At 40.3% G+C, this 19,838-nt stretch overlaps 1 protein-coding gene across 11 annotated transcripts in view; it reads left to right on the top strand.

The window, feature by feature from the left end:
• The window catches only part of UTRN (utrophin), a 555,367-nt gene that overhangs the window by 55,648 nt on the left and 479,881 nt on the right, over positions 1–19,838 (top strand). For 4 of the 11 annotated variants that reach the window (XM_061428214.1, XM_061428220.1, XM_061428223.1 and 1 more), the window contains exon 1: positions 3,470–8,703. The exons of 5 other annotated variants lie outside the window; for them this stretch is intronic. In XM_061428214.1, the coding sequence (XP_061284198.1) occupies positions 8,610–8,703 (94 nt within the window). In that variant the 5' untranslated portion in view covers positions 3,470–8,609. Of the gene's footprint in view, positions 1–3,468; positions 8,704–19,838 lie in introns of those variants that run through there. 2 more of the 11 variants (XM_061428224.1, XM_061428225.1) reach the window with 1 other exon arrangement.

Consider the following 19,838-nt stretch of genomic DNA (forward strand, 5'->3'; position numbering starts at 1 on the left):
AGTCAACAAATCAATTAGCTGACTGACTGCCATGGGTCCAAGGCTCAGGCACCTTGTTTATAAGTCGCATGGCTCATAAGTTCTGCGCTGACAACCATTACTTGCATTCTCTGTTCCTCACCTGGTTATTGGATTTCCCAGGTGGTGCTAGTGGTAAAGAAAGAATCCGCTGGTCAATGCAGGAGACACAAGAGACCCAGGTTCAATTCCTGGGTCGGGAAGATCCCCTGGAGAAGGAAATGGCAACCCTCTCCAGTATTCTTGCCTGGAGAGTCCCTTGGACAAAGGAGCCTGGAAGGCTGTATAGGGTCGCAAAGAGTTGGACACGACTGAAGCAACATAGCATGCACCTGGATATCTCTTGGCAGCTACATCATCCTAGAAATCCTGAAACAGATTTAAAATACCCAAGGTCAGTTCTTTGGCATTGGTTCTGCCTCATTATTACCTGGATCCTTCATTTTCTCCCCACTCCCAGCCCTCAGCAGGTGATTATGTCTCATTCCCACATGGGAGTGGGGTGGGTGTGCCGTGAGTAGGCAGGACTATCTTTGTGTAGTATCAGCTGCAGGCTGAATATACAGATGACTCATGCAAGTTAATACCCTTGTCTAATGAGTGGCCCACAGCTTCAGATTTGCATAAGGGCCTAAGAGCTCCACAGGAAACACTGAATTGAGATTGTCACTGCAGGTGACCAAAGGACAAACTGTTATGAGTGACATGTCCAGCTTCACAGGGTGTTGTGCCCTATGGGAGTGAGAAATGGAGTATTTCCTGCTGTGTCAATAAACTAGGATGTCACAGTCATCAGCGATTCCAGCCCTCAAGGGCAACTAAGAAGGAGAAGAATACCTGTGATCTGGCAGCCACTGGGCTGCAGCCACTCCCTCTGGTGAGCACTGAGAAAAAAAAATACTGAGTACTGGCCCCAGGTAGCTGAGATGCATATGAAAGGAATGATTTCAGTGAGCTCAGACTCTTGCATCTTCCCATACGTAGAAAAGCACTAAATTCCTTAACTTGAGATAATCTGGTTTTCTTTAATTCACAAAAATACTTTTGTTGTTCAGACTACCTGCCCTTTGTTGTAAATTTCTATATAACCTGACTCCTCCCCCTGCAACCTCTGAGCAGTTCTCTTGAGGGTCACTTGAGATGCTGTCTCCTGGCCCTGAAGTCCTAAAAATTCACACCGAATATAACACACCTCTCAACTTTTAGGTTGTGACTGCTTTTTAAGTCCCTAGGATACTTAAGTCAGCTCTCCCACTAGATGTTTTTACAGCTAACAACAAAAAATAATCCCCACACTTCTTTTTTCATACTTTTCCATGAAGCTGGAGGGTTCTGGAACCTTCTGGAAACTAGAGAGGTTTTCCTCACAGTGACAGCAGATGTACTTCATGAAAACTCACTGGCTGATCTTTGCTCCACAGCCCAGCAGGTTGCAAATGATATTGCCTCTATCTTTACAGCACTTTTATTTCCAAATGTATCCTTCCTTTTTACATTCCTGAAAGCACCCTTCTTGGTCACAGTTCTCTGATCCCTTTCTGGAATGCTGTGGTCTGCCCCAGAACTGCTATTTTTGATTTTGCTCATGTCATAGACTGTGGTACCTCCTTTCTGCATCAGATGGCCTTGTTGTGGAAGCTCTGTGGGTGTGAGAGATGCCCAGGGTTCCTCTCACTATCCTGGTTCACTCTTATTTTTGTTCTGATGTCTTCCACATCAGCTTGTGTCTAGTCTTTCAGTAAATGCTCATTTACTAAGTCCTTACAACATTTCAGGCTCCGATACTAAAGGATGACAATACAAAGGTAAATGAAAAATGACAATGTCTATTTTTTGCCTGATTGATAGAAACGGAACATGTAGAAAATTCAGGAAAAATACTCCCTTCCTTTCTTGTTTGGTAGTGTTTTAAAAGTCCACTTTTTAAAGCATCTGAGTTTTATTTGTCTCTTTATGTCTCCTTAAATACCTGTTCCTGCTCCCTGAAGAACCCTGGTGATAACCTCCTTCCTTCTGCTAGAGTGAGGTGTTTGCCACATGAGTGGTTGTCCCAGGAACCCCCGTCTTGAGCGGCAGGCACTACAGGATTCTACCAGGTCCCTGGCAGAGTGGATCCTGGCTTTTACAGAGTGGTGGCATCACTTGATGTCCATGCAGTGTCGGCCTTTTCTACCGTGACTGCTGTCAGCCACGTATATCTCACCTCAGTCGGATCACAGCAGTTGTCACTTCTGTTTGGAAGTAACTTAACACGGCCAGTGAAAATCCTGCCATGTGTGCGTGTACACAGTGACACACACAGTCTGCTGTGAGAGGAAGACAGCCCTGGGAGGGAAGCCTCCTCCCCTCTCTTGGTGTAGGGAGAAGCAGGTATATACCGACCACTTCTCTCTACCCCCATCATTATGGGATTCAGTGGTACTATTCTTTATCTCTTACTCTTATTGCTTTTGTGCACTTTTCCTGAGATAATTGTAAGAAAGGTTATAATTTATCTTCAAATACAATATCTAGGAACTTTTACCATTCTGTGTCTATTTGCACATTAGAAAATAAAACCAAAATACTTAAAATATGATTTCTTTCCTCTTTCATTGGTGTATGTTCCTTAAAGTCTGCATCAGAGATAAGTCTCTTTGTGGTTGGGGATAAATTCTGAGCTGTTTGGTAGTGGGGATTTTTGTTTAGCTCTCTCTAACATAATTTTGCTGGTTATAATATCATTCACTTCCATTAATATACTAATATGGAAACAAAGACATGGTTTCAGATTTTATTTATATCTTTGTGCTTTGGAAAAACAATCTCATGAGAACTCACTCAGCCCATTAAATACCATCTTTGACGTTGCTTTTTTGGGTTTGCTTGTTTTTAGAAAAGTTTTTCTGGCTTTTGCTCTTTGTATTTGGAACAGTAGCATAGCAATTATTTTTAGACGTGTTGTTAAAATCATGTGAAAAATCCTTTTCATGTCAACATATGGGATTTTATTAGTAATCTTTAATGTGATCAAGAGCTAAGGTAGAATTTCCTAGCTAGAAAAGAATGAGTTAAAAAAATATTCCCATATTTCTTTGATGGTTGGAGAAGCTACATTCTATATTTTCAGTTTGATGAAAATATTCAAGAGACTGAATTAGATTGGCGGCATCTTGAGGACAGAGATTACACCTTTTTCACTTCTGTTTTCTTCTTGGGTGTAGCACTGTTATAGTCAAAAGGGTTGGCTTAGATGGTGGAGAGCCTTGTAAACTAAACTTCATAAGATTAGACTCCAACCTCCTTTTTTTTGCATGGGAAATCTCGAAGGATTTTGCAGCTAGAGAGCTGCAAGTAATTTACAAAGGTCACCCTGGAGACTCTGGGAGGGTTGACTGGAGTGAAGAGAGCCTGGAGGCAGAGGTAACACTGGAGGTGAAAGAGGATGTGGTGTGAGGGTGGGTGGGCGACACATGAAGCCACAGATTTCATTGGTAGAGGTCCATACACTCTCATTTGCAGTTATAATAGTTAAAATGAACTCTGAAAACAGAAAGGTTTTTGTAATTCATTTGATAGTAAAACCTGAGCTTGACCTGAGCTCATTTTTTGGGCAATTTGACCAGAAGCGTTGGGATGCTTTTGAAATCTTTCCTTATCACACTTACCTCCTAAAACACACATATTTACTGCAGAAGTATTAGTGTATTTGATTGGGGGAAATTATCCTACATCTCGCTGTTTTTGTCTTGTGTGCTGTGCTAAGTCGCTTCAGTTGTGTCTGACTCTATGAGATACTATGGACTGTAGCCTTCCAGGTTCCCCTGTCTGTGGGGTTCTCCAGGTACGATTACTGAAGTGGGTTGCCATTTCCTTCTCCAGAGGATCTTTCTGATCCAGGGATGGAACCCCTGTCTCTTATGTCTCCTGCATTGGCAGGCAGGTTCTTTACCACTAGCTCCTCCAGTGGAATGCATAGCCTATGTAACTTTTCTCAGGTGGGAAAAGCTCTGATTTGGCAGCTCCTCTATGTTCTAAGGGTTCTGAACAAGGAATTGTGAGACTCAGTTTGACCTGTGTTTACAAGATGAGGCTGATAAGACCCTCAGATTAGTTGTGGAGAGAATTGTGGAGGAAATAAGCATTTCTAGACTGGAACACTCAATGGTTAATAATGAAACCACCTCATCAACATGAAAGAAAATAGGACTTTTGGTGGGGGGATCAGAAACATTCATTAGAGAGTGAATGAAAGGATGTGTTTTTGAAGTGTTGCTTGTGTGCAGGTCCTGGGATTCAATCATGAAACTGAAAAAGGGAACAACTAGAGACATTTAAATAAGATCTGTGGAGTAGTTCATTGTATTGAATCAGTGCTAATTTTCTGGTTTTGAAAGAAGTACTCTGGTTCTGTAAGATGGTAACATTTGGGGAAGCTGGATGAAGGGACTATGAAAACCCTGTACAATTTTTTTTTTACAACTTTTTGGGTAAGTCTAAAATTATTTCAAGTTGTAAAAATTGAGGAAATAGTTGCTTTAGCCAGCCTTAGATAGCAAGAAGTGGTATCATCCATGCTCCCTTTAAGCAGAGAATATCTGTTAGCAGGAGTATGGTTTTCTTAGAGATTTTGAACTCTAAAAATGCAGGTTGAGTAGACTTCCAGGTTTCTATCCCTCCTCATTTTTTTTTTCAAAGCTGACCTTGTTTTAGCAGAAGACGATTAATTGAAAAACTTTTGATCCAAGAAAAAGCCTTGATCCTAGTTACAACATGAAACTGTGTCTGGACGGTTCATGGGAAGCGTTGTCACTTAGGTTCCCTCACTTTTCGTCTCTCTTGTGTTGGAGGGTGTGGTTTATTTCTGGCTTTTGTCTGCTGCTCTGCAGGTGTAGGTGTAGGTTCATTGGTTAGAATGGAAAGTTGTCATAAGATGTTCAAAACCCAGAGGTTTGCAGAGGAAATGAAGAAAATGTCTGCCTTTAACGGTCCAGGTTGGCTGTGCTGATGTGCCTGGCGTGTGTCTCTCTGGTGGGAGGAGGGTTTGTCTTGAATCCCTCTGCTTCACTGTCTCACTTCCACACCCCCTTCTGTAGTCTCAGCTGATTCGGTCTGTAATTCTCTCTGCAGTCTACTCTTTTCCTTCCTTTTGGGTGAGACTAGACCTAGGCTGGCAGCCAGTAGCCATTGAGCTATAATAGAGCTAGTGGTATGTACAAAATTTGATTACTGCTGTCAACACCAGATTGAATAAGAAAGTGCATACCCTAGACAGATACTTGGGACATAAATGGTCTATTGATTTCACGAGAACTAGAAATGAGGCCACCGTGTAATCTAGCAGAAGAAGGGGTCAGTGGGTAGACATTACAGAACAGTTTGTAAAAGTGCCCTTCTTTTAGACTTTTTTTGGAAGAACTTTCAGATAACCTTGATAAACTGATTGTTGCTTCTGATTTTCTTCACCGTCAAGTATTTACAGAAACTCCAACGTGGCCTTTGTACTTGTTGTTTTCGTTCAATGGTTTGCCATTCCTGTGTAAAATCTGATTTAGAAATTGTACTGGGTGATATAAGCCGTATTTGCTCCTGAACTCTGATGACATTTCCACTTAGCTTAATATGAATGTTTTAGAAATTTCCCACAATGGAAAGTTCTATTTGACATAGGAAAGTTCAGCGGTCAGTTTCATAGTCAGCTGTATGCCAAGAAATAACGAAAACAGTGGATTGCATAGTGCAGCCTTGGGACATGGAAAATTTCTTAGAAGATGAATGAATCATATTATTAATACATCTTGTGGGGCCTGAGGCCTTATACTGAAAAACAGGGGAAAAGTTGTTATTTTTTTAAAGCTTGTAGCCTTTTTGTATTTTCTTTCTTGTGTTTTATGTAGACTTTATTCTTTTTAATTTTTTAAGGCATTAAAAATAATTTAAAATAGAATGTTTTAGGAATAAGATAATTCATTTATTGTACATGAATTTTTTCAAACATCAGAAATCTGAAAAAAATGAACATCTCTTTGAATGAGTTAGATTAGATAAAGACTTCAAATTAGAAAAGATGATAATCCCTCAAGTTAGATTGGATTATATGTTTTGAATTTTGGATTAGATAATCTCTTTGAATTTTATTGGATAATCCCTTTGAATTAGAATAATTACTATCCTCTCAATATCACATTTTTTAGAGAAAAGGGAAAAACATCGGTAGTGTCTAGAATCCTGACTTGTTCCTCTTGGCTTCCTTAAAATTTTGTAATAACCTTAATCTTAAATCAAATCTTGTCTAAAATTTCTTCCTATAAATAATTATGGTTATTCACTTATAAAAGGCTGCTTTGTTTCTATTTAGAAAGAAGACAAATACAGAAAGACATGTGGAAACAACTGATTTAGAATTTAATAAGTTTTCATAAGCAGCCCTTGGGTAGGGGAAGATAAACCAACTGCTTTAGCAGCCTCTTAGAGATGTAATTTGAACACCAGCAGTATTTAGATGGTATGTTATACCAGATTAAAATGTTGAAATACATTTTTGTATTTGGGCTTTGACAACCATCAGGGAAATGTATATCAAGCCATGATGATATGTCACTTTACACCCACTAGGGTGGCTATAATAAAAAAAATAAAAATAAAAACTAGATAAAAATAGGTGTTGGTGAGGATAGAGAGAATTTTATCCTTCATGTACTGCTAGTGAAGGAATGGAAGATGGTGCAGCTACTTTGGAAAGCTGTCTGGCAGTTCTTCCAAAGGTTAACTGTAGAATCCTATTGTATGATCCAGTAATGCTACTCCTGGGTATTTATACTCAAGAGAAATAAAAACATATATTGATATAAAAATTTGTACATGAATGCTTATAGCAGTATTATTCATGTTAGCTGAAAGGTAAAGACAACCCAAATGTCTGCCAATTGATAAGTGAATCAATAAAACGTAGGATATTCATACAAGGAAGATTATTCAGCTGTAAAACAAAATGATATGCTGACATACTACAGCATGAATGAAACTTTGAAAACATTATGCTAAGTAAAACAAGTCAGTCATAAAGGACTACATATTCTATGATTTCATTTATGTGAAATGCTCAGGAGAGGCAAATCTAAAGTGATTGAAATTAGATTTTCATGGTTGACTAGAATTGGGGGCAGTGCAGAGAGAAGATGGAGCTTGAGTGCTTTTCGGGGTGATGAAAATGTTCTAAAATTGATTGTGTGATGGATACATAACTCTGTGAATATACTAATAACCACTGAATTATATACTTTAAATGTGTTAATTGCATGCTGTGTGAATTATATCTAAATAAAGCTGTTACAAAAAAAAAAAAAAAAAATCAGGCTTTGACCATGTGACCTAATCTATAGCATTGTGCTTTTCACTCTTTCACTACAATCCCACGAGACAGGTGAGGTCTCTACTCTCATTTTACAGGTTTGGATATTGAGGCTTAGAGAGGGTGTTTTGCCAGGCATATGGTTTCTAGTCTAGAAAATAGAGATAAGGAAGAAGAGAGTGGGGCAAGGACTGACTGTATCTCAGCCAGTAGCAGGAAGAGAGATGCCTTCTGATTTAAATCTGTGTGTATCCTGACAAGAGAACTTAAGTTATGAAAATCTTTGCTTATAAGTCGAAAGTTTCTGTTTTGAAGCAGGAGAGAAAAAAAGAGTTAAACAGGAATAAAGAAGCCCATGAGGCAATATGGGTCATGATTTTCCTTGCTGTTGTGTGTGTGTGGATGATATCTGTATGTTGTTGTTGTTGTGTTGCTAAGTTGTGTCCAGCTCTTTTGCAACCCCATGGACTGTAGCCCATCAGGCTCCTCTGTCCATGGGGTTTTCTGGGCAAGAATACTAGAGTGGGCTGCCATTTTCTTCTCCCTGGGATCTTCCTGACCCAGGGATTGAACTCGTGACTCCAGCATTGATTCTTTACCACTGAGCCACCTGACGTCTGTGTTCTGTGATAATAAAAGAGCGAGGCAAATACACAAGATAGAACAGGCTGGAAAATATGAGTCAAAACTGTTACCTCTGATCTTATGATTCTGTGTGGTTGAATGTATTTTTTTCCATAATAGCGATCTCTAAGGAATGAAGAAGAAATTCTTTTGAGTTCCATTTTTCCCAAGGTGTATATGCATATTGAAGTGAAATAACAAGTTCAATTTATGCTTTGAAGTAGAGTTAATATATAACCAAACTCTCCGGTCCAGTTGTATACCCAGGGCAAACGCCTCTATTTATATGCATGTGGGTAAGGAGGTGGGTGGAGGTGTCCTTATCAGCTGACACTGTCAAAAACAGGAAGCAAAGTTATAATCTCTTTGTAGTGGATCAGAAACATTCAAAGGCCCTCCTTTGTGACAATTAAAAGAACAGTGACAGAAAATGACCTAAGGAATTTTCACTAACTGCGAAGTGTAACATCCTGTCTGGTATTTAGAGGAGATTCAGTTAGGTTTTAGTCAGATCCTCTCATGGGAAAAATAAAAGCCACGGCGAAACAGGACATCCCAGTGTGCAGTTCGCAGGCTGCTTCTGTTAAAATCCACTTCCTCTGCATCTTTTTCCTCGTCACTTAAGCAAATGTAGGTGATGAGCGGCCCGGCGGCCACCGCGTTTCGTTGGAAAAAGTACAGATTTGATGTGCCAGGACACGCAGCTCGCCAGTCTGGCAAGCATTTACCAGGTAAGTTTGTCAGCTTGCCTGACTCCCTGCCCTCCCTCCCGTGAGGTTTTGAAAAGAGGATGTCAGCAAAGACAGGGCTCTCTCAGTCACTTACTGAACCCAGTGTGTTAAGTAACAGAGCCGCTGGAGGCAGGACCAAGCTGGGGATGGGAACACCCCGGCAAGTTCTTCCTGATGTCGCATCTGTTGTAGAGTCTGAGGAGTCGAGACCAGCATTGTGGGGTTTCATCTTTTCTTCAGAATGCGATGATTTTCCAGTTCTTGGCTTCTTGGAAAAAAAGTACACAAGGAACCATATATTTATTGTGACAAACGTGCTTCGTGTATTTTCGAACTAGCTTATTATGCGTTGACTATTTTCTGTCCTATAGAGAAAGTTTCCTTTGTGCGGTTGTGTAGTGATAGTGTTTATTGTACTTGATTTACTGTGCTGACTAAAAATGTATTTTACTTTTAAAAGTGGTTCAGAGCCGATTAAGGGGAGAATCAGACATTGTACTTTTGGGCGGATTGTAAATGGAGGGGTTTTGTGTTTAGGCTGTCTTGTACAGAAGAACTCAGACTCGAAACTTCATGTTAGATGTGATCATGCACTTTTCTGTTGCTGGAGTTTACTTCCAGGGGGACCTAGATTTGTTGATTAGTTCTAATGTCCATATCTTGTTTAATCTATATATTCATGTTCTGGTCCAATAAGCTTTCTGAGAAAAAAAATAAAAAACTCAAGTGATGTGTAATATTTGACCTTACATATCATGTTTGAATGTTGTTAGTATGGAACAACTTTTAGACTGGCTAGAATTTTTTAAAAAATGGCTTTCTTTCTTTTGGAATTACTCTTTCCCTCTAGTTTTCCTTCCTAACTCTATGTGAATGTGGTGGTAAATGCTGGGAGGCATCCTCTCCCTGGAGTGAATTCTCAACTAGAATGATTGGAGGAGCCCATGTTTTCTTAGCAAATTTGGCTTCTTGGCCAAGTGTTATAAGAGATCAGCATGCTATAATTCACTTTGTTGGCTGTTACTTTTCTCTCTTATTTAAAGAACCGTGTGGTCTCAACAGAAAATTAAAATATCTGTCAGAAACCTGAATTAAAACCTCAGGTATAAGAGCAGCATTGCAGCTTGTAGTCTTTCAAATATCTCTCTTGACTTTCACTTAATTCTCTTCCTTTTCCCAGCATGAATAATCTTCATTGCCTGCTAGTCTGCGCAGTAATATCTTGCTACCAAGGGTCTCAGAAATAGGAAGATAATTAGAAAAAAAAAATCAAATAAACTTTTAAATAATAAGCACACTTTTATATGGGTAGGCTTCAGCTTTAAATATGAATTCTCATTCATTCAGATAGCATTATTTCCTACCCTGTGATCAGTCCAAAGGCTTTGCTGCTGCTGCTAAGTCGCTTCAGTCATGTCCGACTCTGTGCGACCCCTGAGACGGCAGCCCACCAGGCTCCCCCGTCCCTGGGATTCTCCAGGCAAGAACACTGGAGTGGGTTGCCATTTCCTTCTCCAATGCATGAAAGTGAAAAGTGAAAGTGAAGTCGCTCAGTCGTGTCTGACTCTGAGCGACCCCATAGACTGCAGCCCACCAGGCTCCTCTGTCCATGGGATTTTCCAGGCAAGAGTACTGGAGTGGGGTGCCATTATAAAGCATTTTTTTTAAAAAAAAGTATATTTTAGGGCACATTATTTTAATAAAAATGGAAGATTAGTGTGTATATGATTTGCAAGGGCCTAGGTTCTTTTCTTATTGGCTGTTATTAATTTACTATTTTATTATATCTACAGGATAGCTCTCTTATATCTTATAAGATATCTTATATCTTATATATATATATATATATATACACCTTATATCTTATATATCTTATATCTTATAAGATATCTCATATCTACAGGATAGTGATTTTGTAAATAAAGGTATAAAAAAGTACATGTTTATGGATGGCATATTCCATTGCAATATGTAGCTATTTTTGATCTTCAAGCAGTCTCCATAATAGATTAAACTTTGGGGTGAATCCTTTATTTACAGACCTCAAGTAAGGTGGAAAGAGTGAAACCATAAGTGTTTTGCATTAAACTGTTGATGTTACTGGGGTTGAGGTTTCAAATGACTTTTGCAGAACCTAAAGGGAGTAATAAAACAAGTAATAAAATGGAATAAATTGAAATATATATTTGTTGAAAATAAGCCTTTCAGTGTTATTTTTGAAACTGCCCATCCTTTTGCCCTGTGTTATCTTCTAAAATGTGCAACTCTAATTTAGTGTGTTTGCCTCTCAGTAAGTTGAAACCTGATTATCTGTATCTATCTATCTTTGGTATAGAATCATTACATTTTAAAATATTTAAAATATTTCCTTTTCCTTTTCTTAATCTTGATGTCTGTGTACAAATGCCCAAATGTTAACAAATAATCTAATTGAAGGAGAATAAGTTTAATAAAAAAAGGCTTGAAGGTGTGAAATAAAAAATTACTTGGAGTTGTAGGCAGCTACTGATGCACAGATGATTTAGGTCTGCTCAGGAAGCCACTTCTGGGAGGCCTCGCTTTTCTTGCCATCCTTCCTGCTTTCTCTTCAGGCTGACAGAACTCTGTGTCAGTCGTTTTGAATGGGTTCACATATTCTCAACCTTGGCTGCACGTTAGAATCACCAGCGTGCTGGAGCCCCACACCTGGAATCCTGATATAATGAGACTGAGGCCTTGACTCTAACTGTTCAAAAGCTGGCCAAGTGATTCTGATGGGGATTCAAGGTGGAAGCATATGGGGGAGTGTATGGTTCCCTGTTAGACTGAAAGCTCCAGAAGGGCAAGAAGGAAGCTTATGCTGTCCTTCCATACTCAACTCATGCGGAGTCTCAGGTTCTGCTTGAGGAATGGGTGGATGAACAAATTCCTCTGAGCTGGAGGAGGCTACATGAGGACCAGGCCTCCTGGTTTCTGGTTTGAGCTGATGGAGAAGAGTGTGTTACATGAGACTGTGGTCTGTCTGAAGATGGCTGTCATTGGGAAGAAGCTCTTGGAAGATCACTGGGGAATAGGCCAACTCGGAGTGCACTGAACAGACGACTCTGAAGAGACAGAGCTCCTAGATGGTAGTGTCTTCATGAAGCAAGGCAAGTGGAGAACTTTGGAATAAGAATGTCATCAGGGGCTGGGGTGTCTGTGTCTGTCTGAATATGGAGGTGGGGCCCGTTGTGGACACTACAGGGAGGTTCTGGGTGCCAGGGTTAGTTTTAAAGGAAGAAGTGTGATTATCTTTGCCAGGAATTAGTGTCTGCCTGACCCACCCATTGGCTGTATGAATATAAAGGCTGTATGAGTATTTAGAGTGGTCAGAGTGCAGTGAGGTTTGTCTGAGGGAGTTTCTCAGGGCTTGTGAAATTTTAGCTGATCTTAATGTTTATAAAGAAAATGAGTTAGTGGTTAGGGAGAGCAGGTGGAATGTAATTTGCCGAGGCTTGAGAGAAAAATAATTGTTCAGTTGGGTGAAGGGTAGATGGAATGAGTTGTTTGAAACTGAAGCATTTTGGGGGGAAATGAGAAGTGTAATTAACACGGTAATGAAGAGTTGTTTGAGGAAGGGGACCTGTATCTCAGTTGCCTGTGCCATCAATGTGTAAGTCGTGGAACTTCTGAGACGGATCCCCAATCAGTAGCATCCCCCAGGTGATTTTGATCACGAATAATTAGGTAACGTTTTAAAGCACCTTGCAAGCTGTAGTAACAGTTCCAGGTAAATAAAAGGAATAGTAAGTTCTGTAAAAATATGTATAGACAGTTGATAATAAACTTTGCCTGCTACCTACAATATAGGAATGGAAAATCAAATATTGTGTTTGTATGGCACTTAAAATGTATTTAGGCTTAAAATGGTACTTAAAATGTATTTAAGCTGACGCTGTACACTCTGTCATCTTTTTAGTTGTGGTTTTCCTTGGCATTACTTGAAAGGTATGGTTATGACATGGGTCCTGGTTTCATGTTTCACTACGGTTCTTTGACCCTAGTTAGAGGGCACCAGGTGCTTCCTACTCTAATTGTTGGCAAATTTAGGATTTGGTTGGAGGGCCACTGATAGACCGGTGTGAGAATTAGATGGGATTTGGGCTTGGTGTCTCCCTCACCCCTGCTGCAATATTTTGACCTTGATTTGGACAGTTCAATGAACTGGCAGCTCAAGTAGTTTTTTCCCACTGAACTAGAACTTTCATTGTTTGGCAGAGGAAGATGAGTCATAGCCCAGTCCTACCATTGTGACAAAGTGAAATTTTAGTTCAGAGCTAAAGGAACACAGCTTAGAAACTTTCTGTCTAAACCAGAAAGTGTTGAAATTTGGATTGTGAGCTGGATGGGAATTAGTGTGGCCCTCTCTGTGGGGTTACTCTCAAGTTAATGAAGCATTGGCTCAGATGATAAAGAATCGGCCTGCAGTGCAGGAGACCTGGGTTCGCTCCCTGGGTAGGAAAGATAAATGGCAACCCACTCCAGTGTTCTTGCCTGGAGAATCCCATGGACAGAGGAGCCTTGCAGGCTTTAGTCCATGGGGTCACAAAGAGTTGGACACAGTTGAGTGACTTTCACTTTCTCACTCTGTTTATTGAAGTGCATTTTTGATCCTAAATCTAATTTTTAGTGATATATTTAAATAATCAGATCCCTTCTTAAAAAATTCAATGCAGTATTAAAATTATACAAAGTGGCACATTTCCAGTTCCTCTCTCCCCCCATATCATTGTTTTGTTTGTCCTGCCACAACTTTTCTTTTTGTGACTGTACAAGTGTATACTTTTAGGTCTAAATTCCTACAAGCACACTTTTTCTTTTTTAAACTGAAGTTGAAACCGTCTGGCCATAGTGTATCCCATTTAAAAAATATTAACAATAATGACCTGTGTACATATAATTTAGTTCATTTGGGTAATTTCTGGGGCAAATATGCTTTCACTGTTAAACTGCCATCTACAAAAGGGAGAAAGATGAAAACTAGTATATATTTGTTTGGACTTGCATTGTGTTTGTGTGTGAAATTGAACTCTGATATATATTTTGGCTCTTTGGACAAATTTTTCAATGAATTGCCTTTTCATGCATTGTTCCCCCCCAACCCCACCCCCACGGTGTTTGGATCCCTGACTTTTAAACCTCTACTGATTTCAAAGGAAATTAATGCAAAATGGCAAATTTTGGATGACTTACTTGAATTTTGAGTTTTAAGATGCTTAACTTCCAATCTAAAAGACAAACCTGATTTCTGGGTCTCTGGGACAGAAGTTTGTGTCTTTGGACTTGGGCTCTGTGTTTTCTTGTTCTCTTTCAGCTGTGGAAGCTGTCATCATCCCAATCTGTGCCGAGGCTGATAATTATTTAGGAGCCCTTGAGACTGGTAATTATTTAGGTGCCTTCACTATTTTATTACATTTTCACATCCTGATAACTTATTTTCATAGCGATGGTGAATCCCAGGATTATTTTTACAATAGCCCATGTTCTGTGCAATTTATGGAACATGTTAGAGTTATCAGAAAGGATCTGGACTTGGAATTGCATGGTTGAATCCCAGCTATGTTGCATCCCGAGTCTTAGTTTCCTTTTTTGCAAAATGGAGATAGTGGAGCTGTTCTAAGTCTTTAAAAGTGTATGCATGTAAGAGCTTCCCTGGTGACTCAATGGTAAAGAATCCTCCTGCCAATACAAGAGACATGGGTTCGAACCCTGATCTGGGAAGATACCGCATGCCTCCGAGCAACTAAGCCTATGCACCACAACCACTGAGCCTGTGCTCTAGAGCCTGGGAGCCACAACTATTGAAGCCTGTGAGCCCTAGAGCCTGTGGTCTGCAAAAGGAGAAGCCACCACAGTTGAAGCACAAGGGCCGCAACTAGAGAGTACCCCCCGTTCACCGAAACAGGAGAAAAGCCCAAGCAGCAGCGAAGACCCAGGAGAGCCAAAAATAAAAATATATAATGAAAAAGTTTAAAAAAAGTGTATGCATGTAAGATCTCTTGGACATTACTTGGTAAATTGCAGGAAAGATTATAGTAGAGCTTTTTAAGTTAATGGAAAAAAATACAGTTTAGATGCTAAATGAAGATAATATTGGCTTCAGTGAGGCCCACATACACCATCATACTGAAAATTTACCAGCTTCTTCTCATCCTTCAATCAAGATCTGTTAGTGATTTTTCACATCAAAGCATCAAAGCTGTAATTCTCTGCTGGGCTCATTTAACCACAGATCCAGTACGTGGCAAGAAATTTCAAGCTATGCAGGGTGGCACACGGCCTGCAGTTGCTTAGAGAGTATCTGTGGCAGGGTGCCTGAAATGTTTTGCTAGTTTCAAAGTTCACTTTCATTTGTTCAGAAAGGTTTGTATTGTTTGCGGGCAAGCAAGGCAAGCAAAGGGAAAGGGTGCACAGCTTCCCATGTGAATCTGTGCCATGTGACCTGTTTGCCTTTTGGTGCCTATTATATAGAAAGCTTTGTATAGTCTGTAGAGAGGACCATTTCTCCAAATAGAGGAAAACTGTTGTGATGGTCTGGAAGCGTGATAGATTTCAGTTTAATGCCATTGATCGGGATACTGTTAGAGGCTGGGCTACACTGAAGTTTTGAGATAGGTATCTTGCACGAAGTCTTCATATATCATCAGTGGGAGTGCCTCCTCTGATAGCTATTCACATGACCTTCTGAGAAACAGCTCCTCTTGACACACCAACACAGGCTTCTGGTCCAGCCCTCCAGCCACCAGCTAGGTACCTGCTGCCATAGCGAGTCTCCAGGCTTTTGACTTGGCCTGTTTTCTAGTTTGACTCCTGGATTCTGTGCTTTTAATTTCTGCTTTGACTTTCAGGCAATAACTCTCTTTCTGGTGTTAGAAGCTCCTGGATTGTGTTTGACGGAAGAAATATATTTCCCCGTCAGGTACATTTGCTCCCTAGATAACCCTGACCTACCCATGCAGTCTGGTATCTGACAGTACTCTGATAACTGTTTAGTTAGTTGTTAACAAATATTTATTGTCGAACTCTGAATAACTAGTATTATAGCAGGCAAAGGAAAATTAAAGTTTGTGTGTATTTTCAGGTCCACTGATTTATGGGACATTTGGAGAAGGAAAAAAAAATCATGAAATGAAATACTTACTATATTTTATCCCTGACCATGTGGATTCTTTAAAATAAAGATTATATTCCATCTTTACTCACATTCATTTAAAAAATCATGGTGGATTTCATCGTAATGGACTTTAAGCTGATAAGTTATGGATATTTTGCAAGTGGGTTGAGAAAGCTGTTCTCATTTTCCTCTGTGTCCCACTGGATCCTTTTTATCCATCCAGCTACTTCCTATCCATTTCTTTTGCTGTTACAAGAAAAATCCTATGCTTTATGTTGTGGTTGAATTGTCTGTGGCTGAATTAACTGAGCATCCTTAAAAAAAGTCCTGTGTATTTACTGAATGTGTTGCTAGGCCTTATGCTGCAGAATTTCTCAAAGTAATAAAATCTAAATAAAAAAGAATGGTGTTGAAGGTAAATCTCCTTCTTGATTACTGTAATAAAGAATTGACATTTATTTCCCATAATTTGAAAGTCAGTCAGTTAGGTAATATTTGTCTGGTGTTTTATGATGAATAATTCTTATCATATTGGATTTGTGTTAGGAAGAAAGTAAGCATTGATTTCCCTGTAAGTTTCTAATTTTATTTTTCTCATCCTTGATTCTTACCTGGAGTAGTGTTCAGTTTTCTGTCAATCTCATCCCAGCTACACATGGTTAAGAATAAGAGATAAGAAAAAAAAAGAGCCCCAAATAAATGATTCAGAGAATACTTATGGAGACCTGCTGTTTTCTGAGTCCTGTTGTAATTGCTGAGTGCTTTTGTTTGTTTGTTTGACTAATTTATTTGACTGTACCAGGTCTTAGTTGCAACATGTGGGATATTCGTTGTGACATGCAGGATCTAGTTTCCTGACCAGGGATAGAACCTGGGCCCCCTGCGTTGAGAGCTCAGAGTCTTAGCCTCTAGACCACCAGATAAGTCTCACTGGGTGTTTTAAGTCAGGGTTTGAACTAAATGATTCTTCTCACTGGCATTCCAGGACCGCTGTGTGCCCTGCAGGCTGCACATAAATGTTGAGGGACATCACCACTGTGCAGATGGGGACATCAGTGAAGTGTCTTCCGTTCAGTTCAGTTGCTCAGTCGTGTCCAACTCTTTGCGACCCCATGGACTGCAGCACACCAGGCTTCCCCGTCCATCACCAACTCCCAGAGCTTGCTCAAACACATGTCCATGGAGTTGGGGATGCCATCCAACCATCTCATCCTCTGTCTTCCCCTTCTCCTCCTGCCCTCAGTCTTTCCCAGCATCAGAGTCTTTTCCAAGGAGTCAGTTCTTTGCATCAGGTGGCCAAAGGATTGGATCTTCAGCTTCAGCATCAGTCCTTCCAATGAATATTCAGGACTGATTTCTTTTACGACTGACTGGTTTGATCTCTTTGCAGTCCAAGGGACTCTCAAGAGTTTTCCCCAACACCACAGTTCAAAAGCATCAATTCTTCCGTGCTCAGCTTTCCTTATGGGTCTTAGGCCCTCATTTTAGTGACTGTTTCCTTAACTCAGACTATGATATTCAGTTTGAAAGTAAATTTGAAAGGTAGGGGGCCTGAGGGCTGCTAAAAATAGAAACACTGACAATCATGAGACAGGCCTATTGGCAGGCTAATCCTAGAGAAGACAAAAAAGTAAAGAGCAAAGAAATGTCAAAGCCAAGCAACAAGAGTCCGTATGACGCAAATATTTTGCTATTCACATAGGCTAAATTGAGAAAACTATTAGCACGTGAAAAAGCTCTCGCAGTGAGATGACCATGCAAGTGAGAGGAGGCAGGATGGTTTTCTGCAGCATCCTTTCAGGCTCTAAAGTCCTCTTTGCATATTTTGTCTGGGTTAGTGTTAGTCACTCAGTTGGGTCTGACTCTTTGGGATTCCGTGGACTGTAGCTCTCCAAGCTCCTTTGTCCATGGAATTCTCCCGGCAAGAAGACTGGAGTGGGTAGCCCTTCCCTTCTCCAGGGGATCTTCCCGACCCAGGGATCAAAACCAGGTCTCTTGCTTTGCAGGCAGATTCTTTACCCTCTGAGCTACCAGGGAAGCCACTTGAATTCAAATGAACAAAGCCCCCTTCTCTGACCCTGGATGGCCTGAGTTAGGCTAATCTGTGTTGCTGGTTTCCAGCTGCAGAGGGTCAGTACTTTGCAGCCAGTGTTCACTTACTTTCGGAAGCTGTAAATATTCTTGGTACGGAGCCTTCCCTGCTCTGAGCAGTGTGTCCTCAAGTTCTTTCATTCTTTTTTTTTTTTTCTCCCATCCTACAACTATTTATTTTATTTTTTAAAAATATATTTATTTATTTATTTTTGGCTGCACTGAATTTTTGTTACTGCACATAGGCTCTCTGTAGTTGCGGCAAGCAGGGGTTACTCTCTAGTTGCAGTGTGTGGGCTTCTAATTGCACAGGCTCTAGAGCATGGGCTCAGTAGTTGCAGCACAGGGGCCCACTTGCCCCATGCCATGTGTAATCTTCCCTGACCAGGGATCAAACCTGTGTCCCCTGCATTGGCAGGCAGATTCTTAAATACCGGACCACTAGGGAAGTCCCTCAAATTCGTTCTGCTATTGGAGTAAAACCAATTTACTTCATGGCTGGTCAAGTAAATCTTTTCTAGGAATTCTTTCCTGCCTTCCAGGTATGGATTGGCTACCCTCCTCTCTGCTTCTCGCACAGCTTCCCCACCAGGATCAAAGTCAGCAATCCCTAGAGTGTTCATCTGTCCCAGCATTTATGACAGGTATTATCATGCTCAGTCACTAAGTCGTGTCTGACTCTCTGCAACCCCCTGGACTATAGCCCACCAGGCTCTCTGCCCATGGGATTTCCCAGGCAAGAATACTGGAGTGGGTTGCCATTTCCTTTTCCAGGGGATCTTCCTGACCCAGGATTGAACTCACGTCTCCTGCACTGCTGGGTGGATTTTTTTTCACCACTGAGCCACCTACTTCACTGTGTTTAGCTCAACATATATTTCCAATAGGCAAGATCTTACATGTGTGTGTGTGCTCGGTTATGTGTGCTGACCCTGCAACACCATGGACTGTGGCCTGCCAGGCTCCTCTGTTCATTGAACCTGGATCTCCCACATTGCAGGCAGATTCTTTACCATCTGAACCACCAGGGAAGCCCCAAGATCTTATTATAGATTACATATAAACTCCATATTTATGATATAAATGTACTGAGGGCACAGCACATAAAGTAGGTGGCTTTTAAACATAATTTGAACATACTAATTTATATTTTGGTTTGATGACTTATTAAACTTTAGAAATGATAATTACCTATCTTTCCTTGGTATTTGTTTTTCTTCTTGATTTCCATTTACAGATGTTATAGATCAGTGTTTTTGAAAGTGTGATCTATCACATTTAAAAATCTCCACAAGTGATTTTGCCAGTTCGAGAACCCCAACTCTAGACTTTGAGCTTAGAGGCAGGGCTTGTTCCTGTCTTTGAATCCTCAGACCTACCACAGTTCCTGGCACATTTTAGTTGCTTTGTTCCCCCCTCTCCATTGAATGAGATAGAATCCCAGTCAGAAGTGTTTTGAGAGCAGGTGTGCATGTGGAATACAGCAGCACAGTCAGAAGCCACCTGGATAATTCTTGACCATTTTTCTTTATGGTTTTGTAAATCAACAGCATGTGAGAGTGAAAATGTAATGTGGATAGATGAGAATTAGCTTTTAAAAAATTTTCTTGCCCAGAAAAATATACTGTAACTTTGTTATTTATATTTTTACCTTGTTTGAAGCAAATTTTATTTTAGGATAGTTTTACAATTATAGAAATTAAATGCAAAGATGGTACAGGGAATTCTCATATACCCCTTTCTGTGTTCCCTTCCCTCTGTTGTTGATATATTTTATTACTATGTAATATTTGTGTTTGCTTAGTTGCTCGGTCATGTCCAACTCTTTGTGACCCTGGACTGTAGCCTGCCAGGCTTCTCTGTCCATGGCATTTTCCAGGAAAGAATACTGACTAGAGTGGGTTACCATGCC

Source organism: Bos javanicus, chromosome 9 (assembly GCF_032452875.1).
Source record: "Bos javanicus breed banteng chromosome 9, ARS-OSU_banteng_1.0, whole genome shotgun sequence".
NCBI lineage: Eukaryota > Metazoa > Chordata > Mammalia > Artiodactyla > Bovidae > Bos > Bos javanicus.